This window comes from Arachis hypogaea, chromosome 19 (assembly GCF_003086295.3).
Source record: "Arachis hypogaea cultivar Tifrunner chromosome 19, arahy.Tifrunner.gnm2.J5K5, whole genome shotgun sequence".
NCBI classification, from domain to species: domain Eukaryota; kingdom Viridiplantae; phylum Streptophyta; class Magnoliopsida; order Fabales; family Fabaceae; genus Arachis; species Arachis hypogaea.
The window spans coordinates 10,081,857-10,097,906 of record NC_092054.1 but is presented as its reverse complement, the minus strand read 5'-3'; the positions used below and the strand labels follow the sequence as shown (position 1 = coordinate 10,097,906).

The 16,050-nt window shown below is 32.2% G+C and overlaps 3 protein-coding genes across 4 annotated transcripts; all 3 read left to right on the top strand.

The window, feature by feature from the left end:
• Positions 1 to 224: 224 nt before the first annotated feature.
• On the top strand, positions 225 to 4,641 carry LOC112775433 (acetylornithine aminotransferase, mitochondrial). Of its 2 annotated transcripts, none has more exons than XM_025819037.2 (4): positions 225 to 535; positions 1,431 to 1,925; positions 3,039 to 3,473; positions 3,922 to 4,641. In XM_025819037.2, the coding sequence occupies exons 2-4, from the start codon at positions 1,479 to 1,481 to the stop codon at positions 4,459 to 4,461; spliced, it is 1,422 nt and encodes a 473-aa protein (XP_025674822.1). In that variant the 5' UTR covers positions 225 to 535; positions 1,431 to 1,478; the 3' UTR covers positions 4,462 to 4,641. The 2 variants fall into 2 exon arrangements, with proteins under 2 accessions (XP_025674822.1, XP_025674823.1); XM_025819038.3 differs by having other exon boundaries at positions 1,428 to 1,925.
• A 901-nt stretch (positions 4,642 to 5,542) lies between these two features.
• Positions 5,543 to 9,015, top strand: LOC112779992 (cytochrome P450 714C2). The gene is made up of 5 exons (XM_025824336.3): positions 5,543 to 5,982; positions 6,243 to 6,469; positions 7,072 to 7,313; positions 7,418 to 7,793; positions 8,489 to 9,015. Exons 1-5 carry the CDS (start codon positions 5,676 to 5,678, stop codon positions 8,912 to 8,914), a joined length of 1,578 nt encoding a protein of 525 aa, XP_025680121.1. The 5' UTR covers positions 5,543 to 5,675; the 3' UTR covers positions 8,915 to 9,015.
• A 2,461-nt stretch (positions 9,016 to 11,476) lies between these two features.
• On the top strand, positions 11,477 to 14,818 carry LOC112775626 (uncharacterized). The gene is made up of 3 exons (XM_025819383.3): positions 11,477 to 11,934; positions 12,445 to 12,664; positions 14,331 to 14,818. Exons 1-3 carry the CDS (start codon positions 11,732 to 11,734, stop codon positions 14,544 to 14,546), a joined length of 639 nt encoding a protein of 212 aa, XP_025675168.1. The 5' UTR covers positions 11,477 to 11,731; the 3' UTR covers positions 14,547 to 14,818.
• Positions 14,819 to 16,050: the final 1,232 nt, after the last annotated feature.

Below are 16,050 nucleotides of genomic sequence, written 5' to 3'. Positions count from 1 at the left end.
TGAACTTTGTTAATTAAATTTAGTTGATAAAAATATTTGAATATATAATAAGACCGTTTATTAATATATTTTTTAACTAAATAATCAAGTTACTAAATAATTAAATTCATCATAGTAGAATAATAAAACTTATAATAAATGAATAATACAACTTATTTACAATTAATACAATAAAACTTTTTTTTATCACATGTTAAATATATATTAATATATTTTTTTATCACATGTTAAATATATACAATAAAAATTTGTTAATTGAATCTAGGCGTCGTGAAATATCTTGCCTTAACCCAGTGCTGCGGCAGTTCTGCTACCTTTCTCTTCTTCTCTTTTCCTTCTCTGCTCTCTCACTCCGCCGCGCCGGCGTCGCTGCTCCGTTTAGTCCATTCAACTCCTGCGCCGCCGCCGTTCTCCATTTCCCCCTGCATCGCTGCTCAGCGACCCGCATCGTTGCCACCACCCCCGGCGTCTCTTCCACTCGCTTCGCCGTCGTCCCTCACCTCTGCAGCCGCTTCTCCCTCGTCCCTGCCTCCTGGTAAGATTCACTGCTCTCTCATTTTCTGCTTGGATTTTGGCATTTTCTTTCATGAATTTGATTTTATCCCAATTAATAATAAGTTTCTGATCATGTAATTTATTTTTACATTTAAAAGTATATTTTGCTTCATGAATTTGATTTTGATTTTGTGATGTTGTTGGCTGTAACAGGCTGTTGGTGTTTGTTAATATATGCAGATATGCGGTTCTGATTTATTAAATTGTTCTATTTTTTGTTTTGTTATTATATTATTGTCTATTTTTCTTATTGTACACTAAAATCCTATTAGTGTTTTTTTTTTCCATGATTGATTTGCTTTGTTTTTTGTATTTATATTGTACATTTAGATTTGTGTGGAATTGCGAATTGTATTTCAATAACAATATTATATTTATTAATCAATTAGTAAGGAGACTCATTTTTGGCATTTCACAAAGAGAAGTAGTTTTCTTGCTGCTCATTATATTTGCTTCTTTTTTCATAACGTTACTTGTCATTTACACTTGGATCAAGATCCTCTAACGTGTGGGAAGGAATTGGTAAAATGATAAAATGAGGGATTAATCACTCCTAAATTAAGTAGTGGGGCTCACATGTGATGGAAGTTACAAATTCAATGATGATTAACTCCTTACTTTATTATTTTACCAATTTTCTCACTTTAGAGAATCTAAATTCTTTATACTTAAACTTCTTTTATATATATATTGAAAAAATATTGTATTGGTATTTTTTTTTCTTTTTTTTGAGGTTATTTTTGGGCCTTTTAAAGTTGCCAATGTATTAGTTTTACTTTCAACAGATGTAACACAGAATTTCTAGCTTCAATTGAGTGTCTGAATTTTAAGGGAACTACTTTTTGTTTATGTTTATTTATCTTTTGTTTCAGCAGAAGTGATAAAGGAGAGTTAAGGACTCAAGGCCTTTGTTGTTGAACACAATGAGTACCATTCACATTTGTCTGAACCATTCAATTTCTCAATCATCTTACAACATTAGGAAACTATTCAATTTGGAGAGAGAAAAAGCTTCGGCCAGAGGAAGAGCAGCAGTTATTCGAACGAATTGCAAAAGCGTTGTTCCGAAGGCATGCCTTAATGTGGATGTTGAAGCAGCTAGTGCCGGGAAGGTAGGATCAGCAAAGGCTAATGCAGTGATTGAGATGGAAGGGAAGTATTTAGTGGGAACGTATGCTAGAGCACCTGTGGTTCTTGAGAGGGGGCAAGGTTGTAAGGTATATGATGTCGAGGGGCGAGAGTATTTGGATTTGAGTGCCGGGATTGCTGTCAATGCACTTGGGCATGGGGATACAGAATGGTTGAAAGCAGTCGTATCACAAGCCGGCACCCTTACTCATGTCAGCAATATGTATTATACAATTCCTCAGGTGTGTGGATGCCATGATTTTCTAAGCTATGGGCCTATAAATTAACTTCAATGCCTTAGAAATCATAGAACATTTTATAATTTTGAACTCAATTTTTCTGGTGTGAGGTATGCGATTATTTATCTGTCTGTCTGTGTTATGTCTACATTATGAAATTGCCATCAATTTCTTAGAAATTATGGGGAAAAGAATTTAATCAATGACTGTGATTTTCATGGTTTGTTACTTTGTTTGAAAACACTAGTCTTCTTAGAACACATAGAAGCAACTGCAGGGGAACAAATACCGATTTGTTTCATTTGTTGTTTATTATAGATAATTCATGATTTTGCAGAAGACAACAAATTTGAAATTCGTTAGTAATTTTTTTTTCAACACCAGGTTTGGATCATTGGACATGGGAATGACTATTAAATTGTTTATTGGTTCCTTCATCTGGTGCATGTCAATTATTGTCTTAATGGATGAAGAATTGAGTGCAATTAAATTTCTCTAGAAATGTTTGGAAGAGATTGGATTTCAGGATTTGATTGATAGAAGTTTGGTTAGCTTAATTGTGATATACCACAATTTGTGAGAAAAAGAAAAATTTCAGTATTGAAGCTGTCTTTTTCATAGTGGAAGTTGCTAAATCTTGAGAAACTGAGTTATTGTTGTCAAACATCTGTAAACTAAAAAGAGTATGAAGTGCTTATAAAACTTCTGAAAACCTAGAACTATTGCAAGGAAAGAAAAAAGGTACAACAATTAAAAAACGGAAAAACAAAATATCAGATGAAGCATGGTGTACATTACATTGTTTAAAGCTTTCTATGGCTAATTTGTCATATATATTGAAATAAGTTTATTAGTGTTGCATAATAGAAGCAATCCAAAAGGTAGTTAAATTGCTCCCTGCGTTTTAGACCCTACTTTTCAAGTGTTTATAGAAACTAATGCACTGCATTTTATTTACCTAATAAAAATAATGAAGTTCATTATCCCATTGTCTATCTTAATTATAACTGAATATAGTCTTAATTATGCTTTACTTCATGTCATGTTCTGCATGTGTTTCCATGCAGCATCGCATTAAACCTTTATCCATTTCTACATTTCTTGTCATTGATGCAGATAGAACTAGCAAAGCGTCTAGTGGCTTGTTCTTTTGCTGATCGTGTATTTTTCACTAATTCCGGAACCGAAGCTAACGAAGCAGCTATTAAATTCGCAAGAAAGTATCAGAGGCATACATGTACTGACGGAAAAGCAGCGGCAACAGAATTTATAGCTTTTAGCAACTGTTTCCATGGGAGAACAATGGGAGCACTTGCTTTGACTAGTAAAGTGCATTACAGAGCACCTTTTGAACCTGTTATGCCCGGGGTGACATTTGTAGAGTATGGAAATGCAGATGCTGCAATAGAACGGATTAAGCAGGGGAATATTGCTGCAGTTTTTGTCGAGCCAATCCAAGGAGAAGGTGGAATATACAGTGCCACAAGAGAATTTTTAGAGTCTCTACGCCGAGCTTGTGATGAAACTGGGGCACTTCTTGTGTTTGATGAGGTATGCACCACTATCTAATCTTTAAGTTTAATTGCATTTGTGTAGTAGACAGATGCCTTATGTTGGTGAATTTCTTTCAAATCAGAAATTTGTGCAAGTAAACCAAATATCGAAGGGTTTTATTTTGATCGGTTTCACTTGCATTATGATTCCTGGAAAAAGATTGTCTAACATCCCTCTATTGTTGATGATTTTGTCATTCAAAATGGTTAGTTGGCTTGTTTTCTCTTTTTCATTTTGTTGATCTTGTATTGATTGAAACATTGTGAGAATAAAGTTGTGAGTAATTCTTTTATATTTCCAATGCATTAAGTACATTAAAACTTCAAAAAAATTCATTGTTATCTTCTTAATGTGTTCTCAGAGCATCTTTTAGCTAAATTCAAAACTTATTTAACTCTAAAAATTAATGAATTAGCACATTTGATTATTCTTTTTGATTTTGTAGGTCCAATGTGGTCTAGGTCGATCTGGGTATCTTTGGGCACATGAGGCATATGGTGTCTTCCCAGATATCATGACCCTTGCCAAGCCTCTCGCCGGCGGTCTGCCCATTGGAACGGTCCTAGTGACCGAGAGAGTCGCGTCTGCTATAAATTATGGTGACCATGGAAGTACTTTTGCAGGAAACCCTCTAGTGTGTAATGCTGCTCTTGCTGTTTTGGATAAAATCTCAAAACCTGAGTTCCTCTCTTCTGTATGCAAGAAAGGCCTATATTTCAAAGACCTACTTAAGCAGAAGTTAGGAGGAAACAGACATGTCAGAGAAATCCGTGGTCTTGGCCTAATCATAGGGATCGATCTAGATGTACCTGCCTCACCCCTTGTCGACGCGTGCCGAAATTCCGGCCTCCTGGTATTAACGGCTGGAAAAGGAAATGTTGTTAGGCTTGTTCCACCATTGATCATAACTGAGCAGGAGATTGAGCAAGCAGCTGAAATTCTATCCCAAGCTTTGCCAGTTCTTGATGAGGATAATCAAAAGTAAGAAATTATGAGAAAGAGGGAATTGGCCTTTTATTTGTAACTTCATTGGTTCTATATCTGTCGACTAGGTTAAAGTCCATGGACTTTTCTGCATGAATGTAATCTCCATCATAAGAATATTGTAGCAATGATGAATAATATGTCTTGAATAAGGAGAAATAGTTGGTCTAAGATTAACAAATGAATCTAAATTTGACAATCATATAGTAATAGTTAATGTGAAAAACAAACAATCTTATTAAATTTGACAAAATATTATTTTATATGCGATCAAGTATAAATTATTTTATATCCATTAATTCATTCAAGTACAGTATAACTAATACAAAAACTGAATATTTCATTTAAAAGGAGATGGGTAAGTTAATTTACTTTAAACATTTCAAACATTGTTAAGGTTAATAATATCACTTATATATATATATATATATATATATATATATATATATATATATTTGTCAAAAGTTAACATAATGCATGTTTCTATGTCATTAAATTGTTAAAAAATAATTAAAAAAAGATCTTTTATAAAATTTTAGTGCGCCTGGCAAATTTTTCTAAATAAAATTAAAAGTATTTAAAAAATAAAAGAAAATATTTTTTTGAAAAGATACAATTTTCTCTTTTCTAACATAATAAAGAAATAATTTTATATTATTATGTCTAAATATAATTAATAAATAAAAAATATTTTTATATGAGATATCTTACTTTTTATTTTTTATTTATTTTTTAAATAAGACCATTAATTTGTTTTTGAAAAAAGAAAAGAGTTTATTCAAATAACCTCATAGTATTTATGGACAAAGGGAGCATATCTGTATATACGAGTTCCAAAAACAAAAACAAGTCAACTACTCAATGAGTTCTCAGAAACTTAAGGATGATGGATAGATTTCCTTAATGTATATAAAAATTTAAACAGATTCACATTTTTTATATTTTCTTTAAAAACTTTGTTTTTGTAATATTTTAAGTAATCATTTATTAACAGTACCCTTATTTAATTTGAGTAATTAAAATTAGATACTACTTGAGTAAGTTTGAACGGGTAGAATAATCTTAGAAGTTTGAACAATCTTACAACCCCATTAACTGAGTGGAGAGAGCATTATGTAAAAAACCATGTAATTAATAAGTCCATAACTCTCTTTGGCACTAAAGAAACACTCATTTTGCTTTCTTAAACCAATAGAGAAGGTGTTGAAGAAGAAGATGATGATGATGAACATAAAGGGTGTTGTCTTAGCAGGGTTGTCGTTGGTGTTGTTGCATGTTGTGAATGAGTTGTTGTTGAAGCCAAGATCATTGAGATCAAAGCTTCAGAAGCAGGGTATTCATGGACCTTCTCCTCACTTCTACTTTGGTAACATCCCAGAAAAGAAGAAGATTCTAGAACAACATCAAGTTCATAATGTTGCATCTTCACACCAAGACAAAGACAAAGGTGTTTCTTCTTCTATATCTCACAGGTGGTATTACAATTTGTTTCCTCATGTTGTAAAATGGAGAAGACAATATGGTATGTAACTACTTTAATTGTCCTTTTTCTCATTATTATTTTGTAGTCTTTGTTAATTTTGGTTTTCTCGAAAAGAATTAATAAAGATGGAAACTCACATGCAGATGTTGATAGTTAAGAATCATTAGAACACATCATCACAATTTAGTCAAATCTGTCGAATCATCTAACAGTTCTTAGCTATTAACCTCGCATGAAGACAATTGGGCGTGAGTCTCCACTATTAATAAAATAAAATAAAATAAATTGCATGCATGCAGGTCCCATATACTTGTTTTCTTCTGGGAGTGTAGAGTGGTTGGTGGTGTCTGATATAGAAATGGTGAAAGAAATCACCCTTTACACATCTGTGAATCTAGGGAAGCCTTCTCTTCAATCCAGAGAATTAGGGCCACTCTTAGGTCAAGGTATATTGTCATCAAGTGGACCAATTTGGGTTCATCAGAGGAAGATCATTGCTCCTTCATTATACCTTGATAAGGTCAAGGTAACTTCATTAAAACCACTAATAATTTTCTAAATATGATCAGAGTAAATAGCTATTTTGTATCCTATTACTATTTTGACAAAATAGTCTCCAAAAGATGTAAATGACAAAATCACACTCCAAAAACATGCTCTATTTGACAAGATGAACCAAAGGAATATAAGTGTATCAGTAATTTGACTGAAAGTTTGGTTAAATTTGTCAAATGGAAGATATATTTGGGGTTATTTTGTCATGTTGGTTAAGATTTGATTAAATGAATAATATGTAATTGGAAAGATTCATAGGGTCATTACCTTATGGTTTTAGGCTAATTAAGATTGACATTCGACCCGATTTGTGATTTTTCACTTAATTGATTAATTTAGATCTCTTTTGTCTTTGGTTTTTCCTTGATCATCATTTAGTTTGAGTAGGCCTACTATTTAAAATTCCTTGCACTTGTCACTTCAATCAAGAAAAATGGACTAGTATATAGAGAAGAAACTGACATGTAGTATTTTGAGATTGCAAATCAAACTAAAAACTAGAGCTATAGTGTTCAATATTGATTTAGAATTGTTATCTAATAAATTGTGTTTTGTTACAATATAATGATGAAGGAAATGGTTAACTTGATTGTTCACTCCACAAATATAACACTCAAGTCTTGGGAAAGTAGACTCAATAATGAAGGAGAGGCTTTGGACCTTAGAATCGACGACGATTTGCGAAGCTTGTCAGCCGACATAATCGCAAGAGCTTGTTTTGGGATCAATTATGTTGAAGGAAATGAAATATTTTCAAAGCTTAGAGATCTTCAAAACCTCTTGTCTGCAAAGGAAGCTGGAATTCCAGGCTTTAGGTATGTATATGGTTACAAAAAAGACTTGTATGGTTCATGAAAAATTGTTGCATAGTGTTCTTGTTTCCATATCTTGAAAAATTGTGTTATAATCTCTGGTTTAGATGCCTGCCAATTAAAAGAAACAGAGAGATATGGAGATTGGAGAAAGAGGTAAACTCAATGATATCAAAGATCATAGACGAGCGGTTGAAGCAAGATGCAGAAGAGCAAGATCTTTTACAAATGATACTTGAAGGTGCAAAGAGTTGTGAGGGGAATGATGGAATCTTATCAGATTCGATATCTCGCGACAGGTTCATAATAGATAACTGCAAGAACATATTCTTTGCTGGACATGAGAGTACTGCAATTACAGCATCATGGTGCTTGATGTTGCTAGCCATACACCAGGATTGGCAAGATCGAGTTAGGGCCGAGGTTCTTCAAGTTTGTGGCAACAATCCTCCACATGCAAGTATGCTTAGAAAAATGAAGATGGTATGTTCATGTGTTAGAGTTTATTGTTTCCAATTTCCATAATGCTGCATTTTATTGCATTGACCCTTGGATCATCAGTTATTTTGAATCTTTTTTTGTATTTGATTTCAACCAAATGGCATGGAAGTATTGTTTAAATTATTCAAGATTAAGAGAAACTTGACACATTTTTTTGTCCAATTGCATGCTATTCTCCATGCAAAAACTTATTCAAATGCCATTCTAACAAGTGACTACTCACATGAAAGTATCTTCATATGAAGATGATAACTGAGAATCGTTAAAATGTTTAACATGTTTAACTAAACTACTTAACATAATATGTGCATGTTAATATCTTAGCTATCATCTTCGCGTGAATCAATATATTAGTTTTGTACATAGTTTGAAGGTGAAAACTCAGGTTGAAGGTGAAAACTCAGGTGCAGTCGACTTCACGTGAAGTTGATAGTTGAGAGCCGTTAGATGAAAATTTAGTCAAATCAATCAAATCATCTAACGACTCTGAGTTATCAACTTCACGTGAAGTCAACTGCGCTTGAGTTTTCACCTAGTTTGAAAGGTGAATTGAATACATATTAACTCATTAAGTCTTGTACATAAGGTAGCTTGTCTATTTTATGTGATATATCGATATATTAGCTATCAACTTCACATGATTTTCTATTGAAAATTTGAAAATGCTATCCTTGCAGCTGACCATGGTGATTCAAGAGACAATGCGGCTTTATCCGGTGGCGGCGTTTGTGTCGAGATCAGCATTGGAAGACATTCATTTGAAAGGTATCCTAATTCCAAAAGGAATGAACATTGAGATTTCAGTCCCAATACTAATGCAAGACCCTGAGATTTGGGGTCATGATTCACACGAGTTCAATCCAGAAAGATTCTCAAATGGGATTGTTGGAGCTTGCAAATTCCCACAAGCATATGTTCCATTTGGATTAGGGGCTAGGATTTGTGCTGGACAACACTTAGCCATGACAGAATTGAAGGTGATTTTGTGTCTCATTTTGATCAAGTTTAGGATATCTTTGTCTCAGAGTTATTGCCATTCACCTGACTTCCGTTTGGTTATAGAACCTGGCCATGGTGTTATTCTAAATATCACAAGAATTTAGAAAATATATGTATAATTCAAAGATTTTTCTTCGGGAAAGTTGATATATGCATAAACTCATACTAATATAATTTGAACATTATCAACGGATTATTTACTGTACCCATTGATATTTGGTGGTGTTATTCTGATAGGAAATTTATATAAGAGATTAATTTTTTTTAATCAAAGATAAGTTTTTATTGATACAAATAAAAATTACGGAGTCACCAAAAAAAATAAAAATTACGGAAAAATAGACAAAAGTACACATAGATTTTCATATGGTAGATAAATGTACACTCCAATTTTTTAATGAGTCATGTGTACACACTAATATCAAGTTTTGTTGTCTTATCGCCTAAATAACCTTTTTGGCAATAGTGGCTGCCAAGTAATTTTGTACATAGTGACATAACCTTTTTCATGACACAATGAAAATTAAATAATAAATTATTAAATTTGTTAAATTTTAATAATAAAAAAAATTTGCAAATAATTTAGAATCTTCATCATCTTTCTTCTTTTTTCAAAATTTACTTCGAACATTATCTTAGCAGCTATTTCTGAGTTGCATCCCTTGATCCACATCTACTTTTTGGAGAAGAAATGAAAAGAACAAAAATTCTAAATCACTTGTAAAATTTATTTTATTCAAATTTAACAAATTCAATAATTTATTATTTAATTTTCAAAGTGTCGTTATCAAAAGGGTCACATCACACAATGCTCAGAGTCATCTGGCAATCACTACTGCTAAAAAAGCAGACGACAAAAAGGTAAAAATGACAAAGGTGCTCGATATTGATATATACAGATGACTCATTAAAAAATTAGAGTATACATCTGTCATTGTGTAAAAATTCATGTGTACTTTTTGTCCATTTTTCCTAAAAATTACACATATTACAATTTGGACTAACAACAATTAAAAAAAAAGTGGGATTTTCAAATTAAAAAATACTAGAAAATCTAAATCTCATAAAAATAAATAAATAAAACACTAAAAATGGGGTTGTTCTAAAGAGATTGAACTTTGAAGTCCAAGCTAGAGAACACAAAATTCAAGAGTTTAGGAAATCTACCAATTTTAACTGGCTCTTTGTGACCAACTTGGGAATTGGAACTGTATTTTTGTCTTTTCAATGTATCTAGCTCTTGAAAATGCAAATTCTTCTTTTCATGTGAATTCCAATTTAAATCAAACAACGACCATTTCCCTGTCATTGTTTAGCCAGTAGTTATCTTTTGAGATTAATGGTTAAAATAATTCTTAAAGAAATATTTATATTACAAATTTACAATTCTATATTAATGGTTAAAAGATATATGACTTGTTTGGGTAAACTTTTATGAAAAGATCTTTTTTCGAGTTATCTTTTTTTTAAAAGATCTTATGAAAAAAGTAAAAGTAATTTTATGTTTGAGTATCTTATGTAAAAAGATCTTTTTATTTATCAATTATGTTTGGGGATAACAATATAAAAGTACTTTTTTGTTTATTTATTACATAAAAAATATTTTTTTTAAAAAAAAAATATCTTTTAAAAAAAGATGTAAATTACAACTTCTCAAAAAAGATGTTTTTCTGATTTTTCTAGTGCTTCTACTTTTAATACTAGAAATTTGTCAAACACATTAAAAAAAAATCCTTTTTCATTAAAAAAAGATCTTATTCTATCAAAATAATGACGCCCAAACAAATACATAACACAATTAAATTAAGAGTTTCATTAGCTAGATAATAACATGTTAAAAGTTACATTCGAGGTCCTAAGTCCTAACTTAACATTTGTTACTCATTGGTTCTAATATTATTTTGGTCACAATTATTAATATTGTACTGAGATATTAATCGTTGTCATACTGAACTTTTTAATGTTAGTAAGTGTCCTTAGTTGAGTTCTTAACAAAATCCCTAAAATTAATTCAAGCAAAGTGCCACAAAAAATTATACACACATAACACAAATATGATCAAACAATAATATTTAAAAGAGAATAAAAAATTAGATCAAATAATCTTATTTATTATTTATTAATTATTATTAAAATTATTATATAATTTTAAATATAATAAATATAAAATTATAAATGTTATGATATATAAGAAGGTGAAAATTCAGGTGCAGTATTTTTTCTGTGAAATTGATAGTTGAGAACCGTTAAATAATTTAACTGATTTTTGACTAAATTTTTATTTAACAATTCTCAACTATTAACTTCACATTAACTTGACTGTACTTGAATTTTCACCCTATAAAATAATTTTAAGGTAGCATTTGTTTTGAGATACTAAGATAAAAATTGGGAGACTGAGACTAGTATCATATTTGTTGGTTCAAAGACTGGTACTAAATTTTCTGTCTCTGTACCCAAAATTTCAGTATTTTAGTACTTTCAAAAAGTATGACACAAGACTAAAATTTTTAAAGCTAGAGACTGAAATTTTAATAACATTTTATATTTAAAATATTATTATTTTAATTAATTAATTTTGATTTTATCTTTTATACAAATTAAATTAAAATTTTATTCTTATTTCAATTTTCCTTTGCATCAAACAAAATACTAAAATTTATTTCAATCTCTATCTTTTAATCTCTTTATCTCAATCTCAATCTTTCTAACTTTGCCTCTCTACCAAACGCTAACTCAATCTTTCTGTCTTTGAAATAGCCAAAAATTTGAGCCTTGTTGTCACGAAGTCATAGTTGTCTTAATGAATGAATTTAAGGTCACAGCGGCGCACCTACTCTCTCTTCCAGAAGCATCCACGCCACGAAGGTTCTTAACCACAAGCAAAGTGTTGAGAAACACTGAGTAAGAATCATTCCACAATGGGTTGGGTGACTCGCTTCTTAACCGCGGTGGTTTTCTTGGCCGTCGGAGTCATTTTCTCACCTGAAACCTTCCGATCCAACTCCGACTCAGCCGCAAGTAGAATCTCCACTTACCTCAAACTCTCTCACCTTCTCTGCTTCTCCACCGCCTTCGGTGCTGCTTTATGGGTCACCTTCATCGGCGGCATCATCATGTTCAAGTAAGAATCCGTTATCCCCGTACAAAGAACAATTTGGTAGTGTACTAGTTATGGTTAAAGTTTTTCCACCATTAGAAATGTAAATCAATGCCCTAGGACATTGGTTAGCAAAACCCTATGTAATGTTACTTTGTTGCTTTGATCAGATGACACTAATGGAGTGTTAATTAAGATGCAAGGTGATGATATGTTTTGTTTATCGAGTGATGTAGCTCACGTAAGATGCTAACAAAGAAATTGGAAAAAAAAGTACATTAATGCTATTTTCGTGCTCCTAGTTTGCATTGTCAATTTGTTAGTGGGAGATATTTATGTTACCAATTTAGTTTACCTATGACTGTACTCTTATCATGCAGAAATTTGAATCATGATATATTTTTGTATTATAGACATTGGGGTACTAATTTACTGCCATGAATTGTATTGAAGACTAAGATGATGACTATTATAACTTTAGATATAATTACTAATTTGTCTTGGTTTGAATCGTGTATGGGTGTTTTGATTCAGGAACCTGCCAAGGCATCAGTTTGGGAACCTGCAGAGCAAGATGTTCCCGGCGTACTTCTCGATGGTGGGCGTGTGTTGCGCCATATCAGTGGCATCTTTTGGGTATCTTCACCCTTGGAAGTCTTCCTCCACTACTGAAAAGTACCAGCTTGGGTTCTTGCTGTCGTCCTTTGCCTTCAACCTTACAAACTTGTTTGTCTTTACACCTATGACCATTGAGGTAATTTTTGGTCCTTACGTCCTTCCAATATATTAAACAATGTTGAATATACCTTTGCTACCGTTTTCCGCGGAGATCATCCATCTAGATTTAAGTATATAACTTCATATTCTTGTGAATTGCATGCTGCATGCAATGCGGTTCCTGTTTGAGTGGAAGTCAAATCAAGTATAGTCATGTCTGATCTCACCTAATTGAAGGAAAGCCTTGGAGCAACAATTTAGTTCTTTCTGTGTGACCTCAAGGCCATGGTTTTAAGCTGTGAAACTTACCATTCCCTAAACTCTGTTAATGGGATGTTTGTGCACCGGGTTGTCCTTTTATTCTTTATTTTTGACATTTACAGTAATAACAAGGTCAAAACATGTTGCTCGCATTCGTGACAAAGACTAAAGTATCTTTCGGAAAAAAATGGAATTACACCAACGAAAATGATTCTTCTATTGAATCGAGAACTCAACATGGGAAATTGATTGAGATGTATATTGCCAGAAGTACTTGATGCTGGTGAATCAAGTTTCAAAGGCAAGCTAAATTTCTTTTCAAGGATTTCATACACATCAACTCTTCTTTCAGCAGAAGTTTGAAACCTGGGGCACAATTTTTGAATCTTTTTTTTTTATATCACATTTCTGGATCACAGTAGCAGTGGTGGAACTTGGTCCCAAATGTTCGAAGGGAAAAACAATATAAGCACATGAAAATTTATTTCTTAGTTGCTGGTTACATTCAGCAGGTTTAAAGTATCCTTTGACAAATAGTATGGTTATATTATTCTATCAAAAATAACAATCACAAACTTTGTCTTATCTTCATGACAAGAACAAATAATGAGACACAATGGTATTAACTGATCTATGTAGCTGTTCATAGTGGAAAATGGCATGTTATAATCTTTTATGGAGGAGAAAAATGATCTTATTTAATATTCTGCATACATGTTAAAATCTTTTTTCATATCAATCATCAATCATGCACTTTATTATGTCATTAGCATTGATGATCCTAAATAATGGAACAATGCAACCATAGATGAGAACAGCCTCATAAATGGCTAAAAAATGCTCCTTCAGCACCTATTAATATGGTTTTCCCCCACTCCACTAGTTTACCAAATTAAGCTCATGATACTTTCTGCACATTCAAGCCGAGTTTGTCAGAATATTGTTATGTCATAAGCTTAAAGGAGGATATGTTATCCTGAGTTCTACATACCACTCTTCTCTTGTTAATGTTGTGTCCTCTTTTAACCGCTGCCCCCAAAAAAAAAGACAGAAAAAGTAAATCAAGAATTGGTGTTCATCCTAAACTAAGTTGACCTGTGGGTTGTTTGTTGCTTTGAATCTAGGAATTATTTCTTATTAACTTAATATTCATTCTTACTTTTAGGTGTTACTCTTTCTTTTTTCTAATTTTGTATGGAAAATTGCATCTGCTTTGTATAATATCCTATGCATTGTCTTTATTCCTTCCGTGCTTCCTCAATTCCTCTATTGCTTGATTTACTCTTATAATTTCTAATAAATACTTGTACTTTGCAGTCCTCTTCCTAACTTCCAACTAATTTTTAAGTCATAATTGTATTTCTGTGCCAGTAAGCTGCCAACAATTACTGCTATGCCTTTCAAAAGTTCATAATACATTAGATCTGCTATTCTGTTAACAGATGATGAAGCAAAGACATAAAGTGGAGAGAGAAAACAATATTGGGGAGGAAGTTGGGTGGTCAAAGAATGTGGAAGTTGCAAAGAAGAACCCAAAGCTTGCAGCCATGAACAAGAAGTTTGGTATGATTCACGGGTTATCTTCGCTTGCGAATATCATGTCATTCGGAAGCCTGGCGATGCACTCTTGGTACCTGGCCGGTAAACTTAATCTCTGATTAGTTGCTTCTTCCACTCTTATGAAAGTTGGTTGAGTTCCTTGTGAAGAGTTGGTTAAGTCTGCGATATCTGTATTCAACTTATCTTCCAATTTTACATTGCTTGTTTCTAAATGCGAAATCAAAAGGAATGTAGAATGCAGTTTGTTTAGTATATGCTGTCAAAGGTACTGCAGGGTATTGGTTCGACCAGTCTTGTGACTTACCATGGCAACACTTTGTAATTGTCCTACTTCATATTAATAAATAAGCAGCATCTATAGTAGCAAAAACATAGTGATATCTTGCTAGCATAATTTACTTAACTCTAACCCATTGGTATGGTCACAATATTATAGATGTGTTTGGAACGGGGTGAGAAAAATAGAGTAAACTTGTGTGATATTATATATAGAGCATATAGAGTAAGCTTGTTTACATTTCATGCTTAAGCTTTTCTTTATTTTGAATGAGATATGATAAATTTAACGATAAAAGAAGATTTATTTTTGGCATATTGTTATAGAATAAGTATAAGGAATTAACCTTTAATTAACTAACGATCGTCAACTTTCTTTCTTTTTTATTTAGAAAAAGACCTTTTTAACACTTATTTTTTGAAAGGTTTAGGGATTAGAATTTACGATTTAGAGTTTAGAGTGGCCAGCGGCAACAGTTTGCGGTGGCAGTGGGTGATCGTTAGTGAGAGGTGAAGTTGTGGTGTTGGGAGGAAGAAAAAAAAGAGGTGAACATGAGTAAAGGGGTAATTCAAAAGAATTAGCAAATGTTGAAAAGTACTCTATTTGGATTGATTATTATTAATGAATTTAGTAGGTTTTTTTGTTTCTAATGTTTTTGGAATTTTTTTAAATTATTTTTAATTTTTAATTTGATTCAATTTTGTAGGTTAAAAAGGGGAAATGCGAGTAATCAATAATTTTTTTGAACATGAACAATCACCAATCAAATCAAAACACACTATACCTCCAAATTACCCACTTAAATCTTAATATTAAAATAACCATCCGCACACCTAGTAAAATGAACATCCGATATAATTATTATTCACATTGTTTAATATTTTCATTGTCTACCTATATTTTTCCGTTAAAAAATTATTGGTGACAGATAAAATCTAAATTTTCTGGTGAACAATAACTCTGAGTGCTAACAACAGATCACACCTTTTGTAAAATTTTTCCCCAAGTTTTCTTGCTGCAAACCAATGCAATGATGGCATTGCCAAATCTAGGTTTCAAACGAATTACTTTATCTTGCTAGTGGCTATATCATTATTGGGTCCACCGGTAACCATCGATAATGAATTAATCATGTTGATGTTTCAATTTCTGGTCAATTTCATCTGTTATTTCAACTACTTACTTGACGCCACTGATTTAAGAAAATAAAATAAAATTACAAAAACAAAGCAATCAGGAATTCAGGATACTTGGAATCTGAACGACAAATAAGTAGTGGTATATACTGGTATTTGCCCACTAGCTACCCTATGCCTATGCATCTG

Excerpts from the sequence above, each read along its gene's own strand:
- LOC112775433 (XM_025819037.2), top strand. The coding sequence starts at position 1,479 with ATGAGTACCATTCACATTTGTCTGAACCATTCAATTTCTCAATCATCT. Across the intron at positions 1,926-3,038 it reads TGTATTATACAATTCCTCAG|ATAGAACTAGCAAAGCGTCT; the intron begins GTGTGTGGATGC and ends TCATTGATGCAG. Across the intron at positions 3,474-3,921 it reads CACTTCTTGTGTTTGATGAG|GTCCAATGTGGTCTAGGTCG; the intron begins GTATGCACCACT and ends TTGATTTTGTAG.
- LOC112779992 (XM_025824336.3), top strand. The coding sequence starts at position 5,676 with ATGATGATGATGAACATAAAGGGTGTTGTCTTAGCAGGGTTGTCGTTG. Across the intron at positions 6,470-7,071 it reads TATACCTTGATAAGGTCAAG|GAAATGGTTAACTTGATTGT; the intron begins GTAACTTCATTA and ends ATAATGATGAAG. Across the intron at positions 7,794-8,488 it reads TGCTTAGAAAAATGAAGATG|CTGACCATGGTGATTCAAGA; the intron begins GTATGTTCATGT and ends CTATCCTTGCAG.
- LOC112775626 (XM_025819383.3), top strand. The coding sequence starts at position 11,732 with ATGGGTTGGGTGACTCGCTTCTTAACCGCGGTGGTTTTCTTGGCCGTC. Across the intron at positions 11,935-12,444 it reads GGCGGCATCATCATGTTCAA|GAACCTGCCAAGGCATCAGT; the intron begins GTAAGAATCCGT and ends GTTTTGATTCAG. Across the intron at positions 12,665-14,330 it reads TTACACCTATGACCATTGAG|ATGATGAAGCAAAGACATAA; the intron begins GTAATTTTTGGT and ends TTCTGTTAACAG.